Source organism: Pocillopora verrucosa, chromosome 2 (genome assembly GCF_036669915.1).
Source record: "Pocillopora verrucosa isolate sample1 chromosome 2, ASM3666991v2, whole genome shotgun sequence".
Classification (NCBI taxonomy): Eukaryota; Metazoa; Cnidaria; class Anthozoa; order Scleractinia; family Pocilloporidae; genus Pocillopora; species Pocillopora verrucosa.
In genome coordinates, this window is record NC_089313.1 from 14,620,319 (window position 1) to 14,637,149 (window position 16,831).

General features: G+C 36.3%; 3 protein-coding genes across 3 annotated transcripts; 1 reads left to right on the forward strand and 2 right to left on the reverse strand.

Moving 5' to 3' along the window:
* Positions 1 to 150: 150 nt before the first annotated feature.
* Positions 151 to 6,381, forward strand: LOC131789044 (coiled-coil alpha-helical rod protein 1-like). The gene is made up of 8 exons (XM_059106113.2): positions 151 to 971; positions 1,725 to 2,119; positions 2,952 to 3,282; positions 3,797 to 3,886; positions 4,008 to 4,201; positions 4,970 to 5,117; positions 5,248 to 5,559; positions 6,009 to 6,381. The coding sequence occupies exons 1-8, from the start codon at positions 293 to 295 to the stop codon at positions 6,311 to 6,313; spliced, it is 2,454 nt and encodes an 817-aa protein (XP_058962096.2). The 5' UTR covers positions 151 to 292; the 3' UTR covers positions 6,314 to 6,381.
* A 781-nt stretch (positions 6,382 to 7,162) lies between these two features.
* On the reverse strand, positions 7,163 to 11,299 carry LOC131790983 (uncharacterized). The gene is made up of 4 exons (XM_059108287.2): positions 11,184 to 11,299; positions 9,444 to 9,609; positions 8,247 to 8,496; positions 7,163 to 7,682 (listed from the first exon to the last, which is right to left on the reverse strand). The coding sequence occupies exons 2-4, from the start codon at positions 9,603 to 9,605 to the stop codon at positions 7,408 to 7,410; spliced, it is 687 nt and encodes a 228-aa protein (XP_058964270.1). The 5' UTR covers positions 9,606 to 9,609; positions 11,184 to 11,299; the 3' UTR covers positions 7,163 to 7,407.
* Positions 11,300 to 11,989: 690 nt separating this feature from the next.
* Positions 11,990 to 16,831, reverse strand: LOC131789054 (centromere protein O). The gene is made up of 12 exons (XM_059106125.2): positions 16,746 to 16,831; positions 16,506 to 16,570; positions 16,304 to 16,390; positions 15,653 to 15,693; positions 15,207 to 15,245; positions 14,568 to 14,664; positions 13,973 to 14,028; positions 13,612 to 13,686; positions 13,251 to 13,307; positions 12,793 to 12,882; positions 12,316 to 12,409; positions 11,990 to 12,120 (listed from the first exon to the last, which is right to left on the reverse strand). The coding sequence occupies exons 1-12, from the start codon at positions 16,817 to 16,819 to the stop codon at positions 12,011 to 12,013; spliced, it is 885 nt and encodes a 294-aa protein (XP_058962108.2). The 5' UTR covers positions 16,820 to 16,831; the 3' UTR covers positions 11,990 to 12,010.

The window sequence follows — 16,831 nt, forward strand, 5'->3', positions numbered from 1 at the left end:
ATTTCTTTCTCCTGCATATTTCCAAGTTACAAGGCCTAAGATCCCCTCACAGCAAACCACTTCAGCTCCCAGGAAGCTTCTGCCTCCATCTGAATATAATGTTGTGAAAGATCAGGGCGAAGAAAGTGAAAAAGTCCTCGTTGAAATAGACATATTGCAGAATGAAAATAGACAGCTTCGAGAGCAACTTAAGAGGTCTAAAGAGGAGGAAATACGACTTGAAGGGGAGATACGAAAGAGCAGGCTTCTAGTGCAGAAGGGTAGAGTCGATGATGCCCTTGATCTGAAACAAATGGCTGAACTTCACGAGGAAAATCTCTCGCTGCAATCAGAAGTTAAAAAGCTTAGAGCTACAAACTCGAAACTTAAAATAGATGTTAAAGAGGTAAAAAGTAACTTCGAAACAGATTTAGGAAGATGTGAAGCCGAGTTAGAGAAGGCGCACACGTTGATAAAAGAGCTTAAAGCTGAAATGAGGCAAAAGGAAGAAATATTCGAGAGAGAGGTGGAGAGTTTGGAGAAACGCGCTAGAAAGCAGATGACAGTGGTGAAAAGTTTGAAAGCCCAAGTGAAAAATGCAGAAGAGCAAGTGAAGATTGACAGGAATGGATTTGAGGAGGTGATCAGTAAAAATGAATTTGACAAGTATGAGCAAGTTAAGGCAATTAAAAAAACTTTAGATTCCTGTGAAGTGAAGTATGCCAAAGAGTTACATGCTCTCAAAGATGAGATCTCCAGTAGAGATGAGATATACTCTGCTACAAAAAGAAAACTGACTACTACAGAAGAGGAGGTAAATGATCTTAAGGAAAAACTGAAAGAAAAAGAAATGGAGTGTTCAACAGTCATAAAACAGCATCAAGAAAAGATAAGGGATAGCCAATTATACTATGATAAAACTCTGACAGATCTTAGCAGGAAACTAGAGGAACAAACACTTTCTCATCAAAGAGAGCTACAGAATTTGACAGGTAAATAAAATGCTGATCATTAAGATTCAAAACTTCATTGTACATGCACCACATCTTTCCACATCAACCCAATCCTCATGTAAATATCTTGAAATAACAAAGACCCAATCATAATGAATAGTATTCTTCACCTAAGTAATGAAGAAATCAGAGCTGTAAGTGAAAAGTGGTAGGGACCAAAACAACAGTCCAGTCTACTACAGTTAGCCTGCTACTTTCACTTTATTTTACTATAATCTATGATAAAAAAAAATCACCTTTATTGAAGTATCATTGAAAAATTTGTACAGCATCCATTTTCCCTTATGATATTACCCCTGAATCGCACAGTAAGGTCACAAGAATAAAGATTCTCCTTACAATATAGCCCCAAATCACATATTTATATAACAAGAATAAAGGAAGTAATCATCAACTAAAGAAGCTCTTGATTGCCAAACAAATTCTCCCTGCTGCCACCTTTGGAAAATTAATGTGAAGAGATCAGTATGGAAATTGTGCATACCAATCTGATAGCTAAAGGGGTTAAAGTGGCTGAGGTAGGGAATGTGACCTATGGTGTGAATGGGCTTATTTAACTAAGTCTGGAACAATGCAAGCAACATTTACACACTCATTTTGATTATCTGGAAATTTTCTTTCATTAACATGACTATGCAGTAGTGTTATTTTAGTCAGTTAAGAGTCACATTTTAATGTTGTTCCTATGCTTATTTTCTTATGTGAATTTTAAAACACTCTGCCTGCTTACAGAGGAACTTAAAAAGAAAGATGAAGAAGTGAAGTCCCACAGCTTGATTGTTGATCAGTTAAGAGCTTATATAGGAGAGAACTTGCCAAACACACAGCTGGAGAAACTCCAAAAAGAGCATGAAGAGGCAAAGCAAACTGTGACCAGCTTGATACAAGAAAATGAAAATCTAAGATCCACTGTGGAACTCCTTAATGTGAGAATTTCATCCATCAATGAAATCCTCTCCATTCAAGAAAAAGATTTGATGAAGTTTCAAGCAAAATCAAGTGATGGTGCAGGGCACGATGGAGAAAGTTTGCTTACAAAATGGAGAGAGAAAGTGTTTGCCTTGCTGATTCAGTTAAAATCACAAGCAATTATGCGTGAGAAAGAAGAAAGAAATGAGAAGGCTCAGGTAAGTTACCTTGGGGGAAAGGAATTAAAAATAACTGGATTTACTTGAATAGGAAATACCACAGCAATACCAAATTCTGATATTTGTATCCCAAAAGGTTTTTTGAAAAGTAGAGTTAACTTTCTCAAAAAAATGCTTATGGTATTACTGAAGAGTAATCCTATATGTAAACTTTCTTCTTAAAGGAAAGTTGGCCTTAGGGTTCATAAGGTGAGTTCAGTTTTATGAAAGTAACTTAAGAAAACCAGCCATGAGAACTGACTTCAAAAGAAGAGAGGTTTTTTTTTTCTCATAGAGATCTCTGTCAAGAGTTCACTGTAAATGAAACTGTGTAAATAACACAAACTTTCTCATTACATATCAGATATGATGCATAAATTGTCCAATCACTTTGTCAAATGACAAGCATGAAATGTAATCTTTCCTATAAGGGCTTGTGTTGGGCTGTTGTTTGAAATATTTTTTTCTTTGATTTGGTTAAACAACAGCTGTGAAAGATTAGCATAATGATTCTGGTGAAATGCTTTTGCTTAAAATTCTATTCATCTACAAAAAGTTTAACCTTAACCCTTTAACTCCCAGTGGTGATTATCATTTAACTTCTCCCTATAATATCCATACATTATCCAGCAAACAGGTAATGAGAATACTCAAACTCATCAGGTAGAAGTTGTTGTTTTCATTTGATCTAACTCCAAATTCCTATAACTAATTTACAAGGAAATGTGTGGCAGCTAGAGGGGAGAATTAACAATTAGATCTTGGGAGTTAAAGGGTTAAGCAGAGAGAGCCTCACACTGCCAATCTTGATACTCTTGTCTTTTATCTTAAGCTGAAACATCTGATGACAGAGCTGGAAGAATCTCAGAAGGAAGTAGCCAAGTTGACACACATTTTAGCTGACAAGAAGGCTGAACAGCAAATTGAAGTCAATCGAAACCTTGTTTTAGAAAGGCAACTCAAGAAGTGTCAGCAGAATGAGAAAAGGCTCAATTCTTTCATTTCACAATTTCAAATGTGTTCCAGCAGTCTCCAGGAAGTTGCACGAAAGACGGAATCTTTTATAGAACATGTTGGGACACAAATGGAGGAGGCCTTCAAGAAACTTGCTACATTTTCTCAGCGTATTAGCTTTGCAACTGGGAGAGTTCAATTTCTTCAAGGTGATATGCACGTTTCTATAATTATACTGAATTCATATATTGAGTTATATTTTTAATTTCTTGTGGAAATAATTGAGAGAAAAGATACACAGTTCCTCTCTTAAATTACTATTCAAGCTGTCTCATAAATAAAATGCAATAGAGGTTGTCGCATAACCTCTCCTTTAGTTTTGGAGAAACACTTGTCTAGAAGGGATGTATCCAGATAATTAAGAGTCAAAGGGCAGAGAAAAATAGTGTCAAGTTTGTAACCTCACTTCTCACTAGTAACTCATGAAAATGCATCAAAGATGTGAGGTTGCAAGAAAGAAATTTGTAGAAAATCCATATAAAACAGGAGCCCTCTTTAAATTATCCAATTCTGTTTCTGTTTGGAACACATTTCATTACCAGTTGGTTTCAAAAACAACATTGTAAGTAACCACATTTTGATATTAATTATTAGGAAATGTGTTAATATAAGCAAAAAACAAACAAACAAACATCATAATGTCAGGACTGTTTCCTTATATAGGGCTTCTAACACATCATGAGGCACAGTTGAGAAGTGAACTATCAGAAGCAATTAATAAAGCTGCTGAAACTGGGCGATCAATATCAGAAGGTATGTACAAAATATTTTTTCTCATTAAGTCTTCCATAGGTTTTTTCTTAAATCTTTTTATTGTCGGTGCTATATATTATTTATTTTGACAGGCTCTCTTGATGCATCCTTAATTTTTCAGGAGAGATCACAGAACAACCACAGACAAGTCTGTCATGTGAACAATTGGTATCAGAGGTCAAACAGCTAACGAGAGAAAGGGACCATCTTTTAGCTCAAGCCAGGAAGGATTCAGAGACTTTAGAGAGAAAAGAGGTGGTAATTAGAGCTCAGTATGAGGAACAACTGAATGACTCTGCCATGAAAATATCACAGGTATTAATCATGTTCTGCTGAGAACCCTATGAAGAAGTATCCAAGGCAAAAAGTACCAGACTGTCTACCCCAAAGTTTACTTTTAACCTGTTCTAGAATCATGTTTTGAAGGAGATGCCAGTAGCACAAAAAAAGGGAGAGGGAGAAAAGGGAAAGCAGGGGGCAAAGGAGAGTGTTAGAGACCCCCCCCTGCCAGACCCTTGTTGATTTTTGTTTCCTTACTTCCTCTTTTTCATTCATCTCCATTTACTGAAGGCCTGGCACAGTCTATTTAAATGAGAGAATGCTTGATCACAATTTGTATTCCCTCGAATGTTTGTGAAATATAATGAAAGTTGTAAATTCTTTATGGGTGTGTTAGCTTGGACTAGCATTCTGTGACTAAGACATATTGGAAATAGACTTAAATGTAAGCCTCTGGTTTTTCCTGTAGCCTCTCTATCTGTCTCTTAACCCTTAAACTCCTAAGAGTGACAAGCATCTAATTTCTCTGTACATTATCACCCCTAAATCAATCATTAAGGTCTCAAGAATAAAGGAAATGATCACCAACTAATGAAGCTCTTGATTGTTGAACAGATTCTCCTTCTTGGCACCCTAGGAAATGTACAGAGAATAGAATGGAGAATATGCTTACTGATGCTAGAGTGTCAAGGGTTAATATAAATTAGGAGACCAACTCCTCCACAATATTTTCCAAGCAATGAGTAATATGAAGTCATCAGAATAAGTACAATTGAAATCACCTGGAATGTTATATTTCTTCAGTTGGAGTCGTTCTTGAAGGATGAACGAGAACGAGGAGCCATCCTTAATGACAAGTTGCAAACTGCTGAAGTTGAATTGTCAGAGAGATTGGAGACGATTGAATCACTCAAAACAGAAATGGCAAAACACAAAGATGTGGCTGAAAAAAGTAAGTGTGAGGTTTTTAGATGCTTGTGTCTAAAAAATAAAAATAAAATGTTAACCCATTGACTATTCTAGATAAAAGCCTGTTAACATGCTTAAGCAACAGACAGTTTATGGCTTTACTTGTTCTCCAGCTCTAGACAAAGTTTTACAAGCAGAGCAAGCAAGATACACTGAGGAATTTGCAAAGCTTGAAAAGCAATTCAATGATGTGCGACGTGAACACACAAAAGCAGTTGTGGCACTCAGGCAAGCAGAGCGAGTGGTTGAAAGAGAGAAGGAAAAGGCAGCAGAACAGCTCTCTCTTCAGCAGAAGGAATATGAAATGAAACTGGAGAAATGCTGCTCACAACTGCGAAATGTGGAAAAGGAAAGAAATATGCTCATGGCTACAGTCAGACAGGAGGGTTTCAAGGTTCCCAGACATAAACCAAGGGAGTTTTCTGGTGAGAATTGGACAAAATCCCTCTACACCCTAGCATTAGTAGTCATATTCTCCACACTGTTCTCTATACATTTCTTGTGGGACTGACAAGGAGAAATTGTCAACAATCAGGAAATTTGTAAATTGCATTTGATTCATGGGTGATACTTTAGGGAGAAATTGGAAGCCAGTCACTCCTAGGGGGTTAGAGGGAAACATTGCCAAAATGTTATAAGGAAGAAAGTGGTATCATTGCTATTACTATTGTTATTATTATTATTATTATTATTATTATTATTATTATTATTAAAGGGTTAAGACTTTTTTTCCTCCCAATCTCTGTACTAACTGATATTCATTTAAGTACATGAACTTGATCCAAGTTCTCAATGAGGATGCATAACTTCATTTATGAATTAAAGGTGTTGTACACAAATGCTTACTGTTCCTTGCTATTGTTCTCTTTGACAGATGGTCTGGAGGAGGAAGAGAAAGAAAACAGAGAGCAAGTGCCTCTTGATGAGAAACCACCCATAAAAACCAGTAGAGGGAAGACTAGAAGACACAAGGCTGCAAAACCTGTTCAATCTGAACCAGGAATTCCATCTACTGCAGCAGTACAAAGAGAAAGACAGAACATCCATGTTACAGAAGGTGGAGCTGAGGAAGAAATGAACTTGATGCAGGTGACATCTGCGCTGAAAGACCTTCAGTCACTCTCAACTGCTCTGCTGAACATGGACAGAGAGACTGATGATTCTCAACATTCATTGTAAATGAAATTTTTCAATATGTGAATGGACTTCAGTTTTGTGAAATAAAAGTTTTAAGTATGTTTATAATAGACAGAAGTGCATTACTGCATGTTTATGACCCCCAGATTTAACAGTAAAGGGTCCAGTGGGAATGTGTCCAGAGCTTTTCTATCAAAACTTCAGTTAACATAAACCCGGGTGATATCAAATTTAAATCAGACTTCATAACAGTGGTATATTTGTTTGTTATTTAAGGGGGCAGTGTTGTAATTGATGAAGTCATTTTCAACATCATAGAAAAAACCCTCAAAGTTTCTCCCACAATCCACAATGAGGGGAATGTCATGCTTATGTGCTCAATCCCTATTTTAGTTCTGACAACAATGTATGGTGCATTATATTGCCTCAATTCTCAGATCATCACTTGTATAGAGAATTAAGGATAAACCGAAGCGGAGTAAGGGTGATAGAGGATAGGAAATATTAGACAGGATTGGAAAACTAACAAAAACTTAATCCTTTAGCCTCCAAGAGTGACTAGCATCTAATTTCTCCTTACCATACCACCCCTAAAACAAACATAAAAGTCATGAGAATAGAGGAGATGATCACCAACTAAAGGAGGTCTTGATTGTGAAACAAATTCTCCTTGTCAGCCTCTTTGGAAATGTATGGAGAACAGTATGGAGAATATGCATACTGATGTTAGGATGTAAAGGGTTAAGACTTAATGCTTCAAGATGGACAGTAGGTGACCATTATGGGTAATGTCAAACTTAAGCTAACTTTGAAGTTAACAATGGGACAACAAGGTTACAGTTCACATACATTTGTGTACATTTTTATAACTAATAATATCAACCAAAAGACTTTGTTTGGAACCCTTTATTTCTTGGAAGTACTTTTAACATATACAAGTTCAAAATACTAACAGTGACAGCAGGACCTCTTAATGCTTTCCAGTAAGAAGTGAAGCCAAAAGTTACAAATTAACCTGTCCACAAGAGCTGAAATTCCCATGCCTCTTAAATTAATTCATAAATTGATTCTACACTACTAGCAAGAAACCACACAGTAAAGCCTGCTATAAGGTTTCCAAAACGGTTAAAAGTGTTCTACTTCTTTAAAAGTTCCACAATTTTTTCTGCCAAGGGTGTTGCAGAGGCAGGATTTTGCCCGGTTGCCACTCTCCCACAGGCACTGACAGAGACACAAGGTTGCCATGCCTCTGCATTTTCAAATTCTGCACCATGTTCTTTGAGCTTGGTTTCCAAGAGAAATGGCATGGCTTCCACCAGCTTCATCACGCCTTCTTCATGGTCAGTGAAACATGTCACTTTCTTGCCTTTCACAAGGTATTCACCATTTGATAACTTTGTGTTTACAATACCTGCAGAGGAATCGAATAACATGAAATCTTTCTGTGATGGACAATTCTAATTCCTCTTCAAATACCAACTAATTATTGGGTTTATGGTTGAAGACTTCACTTGCCTTACATTCACATCCATTTGTGATTTACATTTACTGAATGGCTAAATCTGGTTCAACTTGCTGAAGGCCAAACACTGTACAGAGATTTTCACTAACGGGGAGCCATCACTTCTAATTTGAATCTTCTTCTTGTAGCAGAAAGTTAAAATAGATTTGTTTATTATATCTCTTAGTATGTGCACTAATTGTTCAATTGAGTGGGCAGTGTTTCATTGTACCTTCCACTAAATTCCAAAAATTCTGAACTGAAATCTTTCCCCTCTATTTAAACACAGAGATATAATAGATATCCTGTTACCCTCCTTCTCAGTCTGTAATGTAAGTTGGAGAACCTCCCTTGAACTTATAGTCTGTTCATTTCACACTTTGGCAATAAATCCAAGCAGAAATAAATCAGCCCATAACTGACATTTCAGACCTCAAACTTTGTAAAAGGTATGGCAATCATTATTTCACGTACCAGCAGGACCGTGGCAAACTGCAGCAACAATCCCTCCTTTCTCATAAACTGTTGCCACAGCTTTGTTGCTGACTTCACAGTCTGCTAGATCAAACATTGGTCCATGACCACCAACATAAAAGATAACATCAAACTTGGCTGGATCAACAGAGGCAATGGTAGAAGTGGTTTCAGTGGCTTTCATTCCGTCACTCTTGAGGAATTCTTTGCAGACTGGGTCCTCTGCAAATGCATCAAGACTGCTCTTGTCCTTAGTGAAGAAACAAAAACCAGCTAACTTAAAAAATTTAGACTAGTGCTTTACTTGTGCATGGCAATGCTCTGAATCAATGTGTGGAGATTTACCAGGTTAGACTGATAAATACATTTTTCAGGAGCTTAAAATTCAAACACATAATGTTACCTTGGCACATTTCATACTAAAAAACAATAAAAGAATTTTGGGAAATGACTGAGCAACATAAACTAGTTTTCTCTTGAATAACTTGAGGGCGTGCTGAAAGAAGTCTTATAGACAAGCTGTGAAACCTTTTAAAATATCTAATGATGGTTTATTCATATTATTTTCTATGCCTAATTCCAACTCAGTTATAACACATATCTATATACTCTTTTGTATCTATACTATATCTCTGTTTTAACTCTTTAAGAGTGACCAAGATAGAGTTTCTCCTCACAATATTCATACAATATCAAGCAGACCAGTGATGAGAATAAAGAAAAATATCAATTAGGGGATTACTAATTGTTCCAATACCTAATTCTCCAAACTAAAATCATTCAAATTGTATGGCAGACTGTAAGAAGAATAACTGATGGATTTGGCAGTGAAAGAGTTTAAGTCTATGCAAGGATGTGCCCTAGACCAGAGAAAACCTGTGTTGTTTGGATAGGAAGGAAATGTTAAGCATTTAAAAGTGTACTTAGGATGGATGAGAGACAGAGAGATGCTGAGGTGAGAAGAATTTTTTTTAACACTCTCCTCTCTCCTACCCTTTGCTGCATTGAAACCCCCTCCCCCTCCCCCTCCCCACTCCACTTTCCATTCTGGTTTCCTTTACTTTTTTGGCCATGAAAGTTTATCAGGAACCCAAGATAGCAGCTAAATACACAGAAAACACGATTAACAGCCACCCACTCAAGACTTCAACACCACAGGCAAGCTCTATGCAACAGTTAAATCTTTATTGAACTTACCAAGGGTGCCTTTCCTCCCTTTGGGCTAACCATTGTCATACTGTACCCTGCCTCCTTGAATACATGGTAAGGGTGAGCTAATTCTGGAAGATACCAGCCAGTCTTTTTCCCAGTGTTTCCCATGTCTTCATGGTTTGTAAGAACCAGTAATACTGCAACCATCGTGCTAAGTGTGATGAAGAAAGAGAAGGTAAATAAATCCTCACATGAATAAATTTCAAGTCCAAAAAGAAAAGAAGCTTTCAATATCATGAAAAGTAGTAGAAAAGGTAAATAGAAAAATGCATTACAAGACTTCTGATGGACTAGATTCCCCCTTTAAATTGACCTAGATTCCTTTATGAAACAGGGAGAATTTAATTTTGCACCAAATGCTACAAAGGGATTTATTCTTTTCACCCTTTGATTTAATTATTTCAAAATTCTCACTCAATCATTTGCTTTTAAATTATCATAATTAAATCATGACTTTGTGCATCAGCACATTAACAAGAATATATTAAAAATTGTCGCATAATCATTATTTACCCACTCTAAAATTAATCAAGGTAGAGAAAAACTATGCAAAACAATCTAGTAACAACCAGAAATAGTTTGTTGTAACCATCTAACTTTCCATATATAAATTCATTGCAAATTGAATTTAGGTGAAAATTTGGAATCCAGGCTTTTACAAAGAGCAGTCTGCACACACTAGGATTACCAAACAAACATTTCGCTATATGTTTAATCCTGGTAAAGAATGATCCTCCCGCTTCATTGTTAAATTGCACTCACTGTCGGCAAGGGGTGCCCTACTAATAAGTCACCCTCTAGGCAGAGAGCGATTGTATTCAAGTGTCCCATACCAATTTAATTAGTTTTCCTGACAGCTTTGTTTTCTATTCAAGATAATTACTGACATATTTTCATTACCATTAGTAACTGTAAAAAAATATTATAAATACTCTCAACGCGTAGAAATAAAGAAATATGCAGCACTGGTGCAGAACAATAACTTGTTTTAGAGCTGAAAACGACAGAAATCAACTAGGGGCTAACTGTACCATAGCTAAATTTTCGCAGACACTTATTCTGCTTGGCTACCGATGAAATGTGAATTAGATAGAGGTGTTTTCATAACAAGCATCTCACCAGCGTTCGATAACTACTACTTCAGTCAAGCCCAACTCGACTATGAACTAAATAAATAAGACACTGAAATCTCTCTTTACGAATCTTGAAGGTGTTCACGGAGAGTCGCGAATAGCGAATGATCTGAGACATGAATGTTGCAAGCAACATCCTATGTAACAGTTTGAAAGCTTCAATAAAAAGTTCTTTGTACTGAAAGAATTACTGCGCTCTGTTTGTCCCATTTTCAGGTGTTATGTTCTGAGGAGTACTTGAAGAAAAGGTCAAATCGAAGTCGTCACCGGGTCACTGATACCACTTGACGAAACAGCTACCGAACTTAATGTTTCGCGGACTGTTTCGCGCCCAACCGTAGAGAAATTACGACAAAACTGCTTTCGCAGAACAATTAAGTCTCTTTGAAACTTCAAAAATCTTATACCAAATTCTGCTTATTTAGCGATCAGGTTGTTTAAAGCTTCTGAGCAGTATGGTTGGAAAAACTCTTAGAAGTTTAGTGTTGGTCTCTATCGTATAACTCGGCATAATTTGGCATGCGCGCCGTGAGCGTACAATGTAGTTTCTTTCCGGAAGCTTAGGTATATGCAAAAGGAGAGCAAGCATCACCTGAAAATTTGAGCGTAGTTCCCTGGTGGAAAGTCAACGAAAGTTGTTCTTCAAGTAAAACTTGGAACTGTTTGTGTTGGAGTCCGCTCTGCTGGTGGCACCCTCTAGGAAGGTTGCGTGACAAATTATTCGTGAACTCGAAGAAAATTTCAGTGGAATGGACTAGGGAGTATGGAACGGAAATTTCATTCTTGCGAAGAAGACAAGAAGTTTGCCAAAAAATCTTATACTTGCAACCAACAATGTGTTTGAACTGAGAGATGAATCGCTCTAGGGAAAAGGACCCCATATTGGTTTGTTCAACATTGCAATAACATATTTCCAAGGAACTAAGAGGGAGAAACATTTCTTCAAGTTGGTGTATCCTCAACCAAGGGAAAATAAGTGTAAGCAACTTTTCACTGGAAGAACTTAATGAAGGTCTCCTGAAAACGTTGCTCATTTAAGTTAAAAACTTAAAAAAGGTAGAAGAGTGATGGATGCTACCCCTCAATACCCAAGGGTATCAAATTTTTGTGGGTTCTAATTTGATTGAATTGTTCCCAATATGGTAAAATAAGTTCCTGCAGCAAAAAAATTCCAGCTAAATAAAATGTTGCCAATACAGTTCCTCCAACAGCCACTAAAAGAGTTTGCTTTTAACAAACTTGTATTCCTGGGGTGATTAACATTCAGGGATATAACAGTTCAAACATACCATAAAAATGAACACTGTTGACCTGTTGTGCATGGTAAGGGATAGGGAAGCACTTTAGCTGATTTCATAATATGATAAAAATTCTTTCATGCCTACAAAACCAGCACCTTTAAAATAAGAATAATTTATTTCAAGTTTCAAACTCTTCATTAAAAGCTTCAGCAAAGGCTTGGTGGAGATAGAAATCTTCGAAAAATTTCCTCTTTCTTTGAAGTCTTCTCAATGCTACGGCACTTTTCCCTGAGGAAGGATAAAATTTGAAAACAAGAGAAAGAACATAAATCAAGAGACCATTCAGAACTAACTTGCAGTCCATAGAATTCTAAAACTTTCATTTAAGTACCGAGCTACCTTGTTTACTTGAATATGGCCTCAAATTAACATCCTCTAATTTTTCCTTTAGGTTCACACCAGTGTACATTCATCTTTTCTTACCTTCAGTAACTAGATCAATATGGGATGGTCGTGTTGATGTGAGCCCTCTATATGTTAGTTTCACAATGGTGCCTTTAACTTGACCCTGTGCAGCCTGACAAATGAGAATAAAAGATTACATTTTGGAAACCATTATAGTGGTTAGACAGATGATAGTTACATTGTAACAGACAATTGTAAAGCCCTTTTACATTGAGTGTTATAAGACCCAAACTAAAGCAATCATAACAGCCAGTCAGAAGGAAAGGAAAATATCCCAAAATCCAGTGAAACTCAAAGTAAAATCAGGCAAGTTACCTGAAGCGCTGAAAAAATTGCAGCTGATCAAGTTGTGATTTGTTTGAAATTGATTGGTCAAGAGGTTGGCACAAGTTTTCCAGACCAATTAAAGAGCACAGTTAAGCTTAAAGAAATGCAATCCTGGATTAAACTTAGATTCTCACAAATTGCTCAACTGTTTGGCAGTGACATGCTTACCTTTAATTTCAACATCACAAAATCATGCGAGGGGCTGCAAGATATCTCTCCTTCCAGTTTATCTCCATGCTGCTCTTGACAAAGGCAAACCTATGATCACACAAAACATCAGATGAAGGCCTCACTTATAAAAATATCAAATCATTCAAGATGCTACTGAAGACAACATGTACTGCTACAATCACATTGATAGCACTTTGTAATTTTCATTATTGACCATGGACCCCCTGGGAGTGAATCACATCTAATTTCTCTCTAGAATATCACCACTGAATCACAAATTAAGGTTGAGAGAATTGAGGAACTGTTCACCAAGAACAGAAGCACTTGATTGTTAACAAATTCTCCTTGTTGGCAAACTTAAGAAACATGGAGAACAGTATGGAGAATATGCATACTGATGTTAGGGTGTAAAGGGTTTATGACATAGTATCCAGGGAGTCAAGATTTTTGCTTACCTGTTCTCTTCTTGCCACAAAAGCATTAAGATGCTCACAAATGATCATGAAAAACCTCTAAAATAATTTAAAAAGGTAGCATGAACATCATACAGGAGAAAATCAAAATGACCAAATGTTTCTTAGTAGAAGCAGGTAAATAATTTGGAGAACCATTAAAACCAAAGTAGAAAGAAACTATCAAACAATCCACATGGAGCAACTGTATAGATAACAAGCACAGCCAGTTCTTGTCAATCTACTTGCAATCAATACAACAACATCAATTTTAGAAAACTGTTTTTTTTAACCATCTAAATAATGTGCAGACAGAGATTTCTTGAAAAAAAAAAACATTAACAAAAGTATAGATACAAGGTACCTTGATGTCAGTGTTTAAGTACTGCTTACTAATTGCATCAACAGGTATGAAGTAAGGTACAGTAAGCTTGTGAATCTAAAAGGTATAATCAAATCAACCAACAAAATTGGAAAAAATCTAAAGAAGGAAATACCTTGGTCCTTTATACAAAGAACACTGACTATATGAAGGGAAATTTCAAACACATAGCGTTTTCAGCCAAGTAAAGGAGAAGAGGTCCAACACCAGTTTTTAGTTCTCTAAAAGTATACTTTGTGTACAGTACCTCCAGTATAACATACACATGTGGAGTGAATGACAGAGAGAAGATCATGCAAATAGACCTTAATTCCTAGAAATTGTTTTGTACTTTTAAACTCACCTTTAAATTATTGTCTTTCAACTCCACTTCGAGGTTATACGGTTCATAGTATCTAGCTGAGGTTTGATATATAGCATTAAAATTTGACATTTAAAGTGTGACAACAAAAATCTCTGGACTTGCCTTGTTCATCAATTAAATCAGAAGTTATTTGGGCAGGTTATTCCTTAATAAATTCTTAATTTAATCTGAGCATCAGTAGGCCTGTGAGTCTCACAGAGACTTATTTAATTAATTAGTCAGTAAATCAGTGCTTAAATCAGTCAGTTAGTTAGTGAGCCACAGAGTCAATTATTCTGTAATTCAGCAAATTGGCCAGTCAGCAAATAGGTCATTCATCCTGTTTTAATGAGTCAGTGAAACAGCAAGTGAGTGTATGAATCAGTCAGTCAGTCCGTTTCAAGGAGACAGTGAGACAGTAACAGACACTCAGTGAGTGAGTAAAGTAGTCAGTAGTAAGCAGGACTGATAAGTCAGTCAACAGTAAATCAATCTGTGATTAGGTCAGCTGGAAAGTGAATCATTTAGTCATTGCAATCCCAATATGCTGCACTGCATATTTCAGCTAAGTAAAACTAACAACACTTCAACTTACAATTGAAAAAGGTCTCAAATCTGAAGCAAGTTCTCTTCGCTTGTTGTGATACTATTGAAATACCCATCAACCTGTAGCTGTCACAAAGATCAGCCAGCTGAAAAAGAAGTTTCCATAGTTGAAAACCATCAATGAGAATTCAGGGTATTTCCTTTCTATCTATACATCTCACAGAGGTGAAACAGCTGATAAACAAAAGTTTCATAGTTCAGAAACTAGAAGTTTTGGGAGATATCCTTTTCCTTCCTGTGATCAGCCACATAGTTTTTTGCATTTCAGTTAGCTCCATTTAAGAGGTTTGATTCTATTTATTTGCAATTACACACCAAATGTGACGTGAGTGTTGATAAGGGGATTTTGTGAACAAATATTTAAACATATTCTAAGCCTGAGGGGAGTAATGTTTTAGTATAATTTCTTGTACAATTTTCAACGCAACTGCACTTTCTTTTAGTCCCTCTTTTACAAACATAACACAAATCCTAAGGTGGCCATTGTAAAAACACTTCTTTAGTAATGTAATCACCTTGTATGGGGTGCTTATGGGAACAAATGATATTATTTTTGACCAGTAAGAAACCTTGTATCTCTAGATTCACCTGAGCTATAATTGAACTTAATCTTTTTTTATTTTCTTACCTTTCTTTTACGGAACAACCTCACAGCTGTCAGGACATTCTAATCATTAAAATAAAATTGAACCAGTATGAAAAATTGTATTCAGTGATTATGTCTAAACAGAGTATTTTAATAGGATTCTTTCAACTTCTGAAAAATATTACTATTATTAAAATATTATGTTTCTTGAGACATTCATTGAAAGAGGTGAACACCATCAAAGTGAGGTGTTAAATGTTAAGTTACAGATCAGTATCATTGCTACACCTCATAAACTAATCTAAGTGTACACAACAAAACCCATTTGACAAGGTTTTCTTCCTAGTGCATGCAAGGCTCATCATTCCAATCTGGCTTTGGAGTGATTATTATAACAAAATATCATGCTCTTTCATTAGCAATATTGAAGTTCTTTTGCATAGCATTCCTCTGATGTTATTAAAGCAAAATTTTTGTCATCATAGTACCTGTTTTGAGGCAGCTGAATAATCTTTCCTGGAGGATTCATCTGTTGATAAGTAAAGATATCAAATGTTAAGTTAAAACATTTATGACAATTCAACAATGTGCATGTGCTAGATCTCTCTGAGTTTCACACCAAAATTAAAAGATTTTTGTTTTTATGTTTTACAACATAGAGTCACTGGTAATAAAAAAAACTTTTGTTGAATACAGCATTTTAACAACTATCCTGCTATTTTCTGTTAACATCTCATAATAGACACCATAATTTAAAAAAAAAAGATCAACTTTGCAGTTGAGCCAAGAGGCCATTCAGCAGCATCTTATCCGGTTTCTGTAGGGTGAAAGGACTAGAGTATTGCTATTCTCCCTGGATGGGATATCAGTCCATCAAGAGGTAACCTCAACCATTTCATCACGCTTCCCTAAAAATTCACTCCTACCAATCTACACTCCTAGGTGAAGAGAAGGTTGCCCAAGGATACAGTATAACAACCCAGCCAAGCCTCAAACCTGAACCACTTGACGCAAAATCCACCATGCAAACCGTTAGGAAACTGCATCTTCTGCAACCACCATGATCTGCTTTTTGGCCCTTTGTCGTACTTCCCACAAATCAGCTTTAAATTTTTTTATTTATGGAATGTCACACTTACCTAATTGCAAAAACTCTTGTAGAATTTCATGAGGACCATTCTTTAGCCTCTCGCGGAGTTGATCTCTCCTTGCTCTTAGCTGTTCCACTAACAGTTTAAGAGATAAATGATTTCATATCAGTGGTGTGGTTTTTGTTGTTATTGTTGGTACATTTTGCACCACAGCGTCTCAATTAAGTTCTTACATACAAACATCACCAACCTTTACTTTGCAAATCACTTAGTTCAGATTTTTCCTTCTTTTCAGCTTCATACTTTACACTTCGCCTGTGGAAGTATCAATTCAAATAAACATAAACAAACTAGTCAAGACATACAACGCAACACCAGATCGAGAAAGCCCAGGGGCGCCATTATCAGGAAATTTATCACCATAACTAGGAGAAAAATCTTTCACCGTCTGCATGAATATTCTATTCCTACTTATTTTAGTTTTTGGTACCTATTAGCGCTTTCTTGTAGTCTCTCCAGCTCGTAAAAGGTACCATCTTGTTCCAATGTCATCTTCGCCGCCATATTTCAGTCAAT

Coding starts and splice junctions, on each gene's coding strand:
- LOC131789044 (XM_059106113.2), top strand. CDS start 293: ATGGCTGAACTTCACGAGGAAAATCTCTCGCTGCAATCAGAAGTTAAA. Junction 972..1,724: donor AGAGCTACAGAATTTGACAG/GTAAATAAAATG, acceptor GCCTGCTTACAG/AGGAACTTAAAAAGAAAGAT. Junction 4,202..4,969: donor CTGCCATGAAAATATCACAG/GTATTAATCATG, acceptor ATATTTCTTCAG/TTGGAGTCGTTCTTGAAGGA.
- LOC131790983 (XM_059108287.2), bottom strand. CDS start 9,605: ATGGTTGCAGTATTACTGGTTCTTACAAACCATGAAGACATGGGAAAC. Junction 8,497..9,443: donor AGGGAGGAAAGGCACCCTTG/GTAAGTTCAATA, acceptor TTCTTCACTAAG/GACAAGAGCAGTCTTGATGC. Junction 7,683..8,246: donor AGTTTGCCACGGTCCTGCTG/GTACGTGAAATA, acceptor ATTCCTCTGCAG/GTATTGTAAACACAAAGTTA.
- LOC131789054 (XM_059106125.2), bottom strand. CDS start 16,819: ATGGCGGCGAAGATGACATTGGAACAAGATGGTACCTTTTACGAGCTG. Junction 16,391..16,505: donor AAGTGATTTGCAAAGTAAAG/GTTGGTGATGTT, acceptor TTAAACTGTTAG/TGGAACAGCTAAGAGCAAGG. Junction 14,029..14,567: donor ATTTGAGACCTTTTTCAATT/GTAAGTTGAAGT, acceptor ATCAAACCTCAG/CTAGATACTATGAACCGTAT.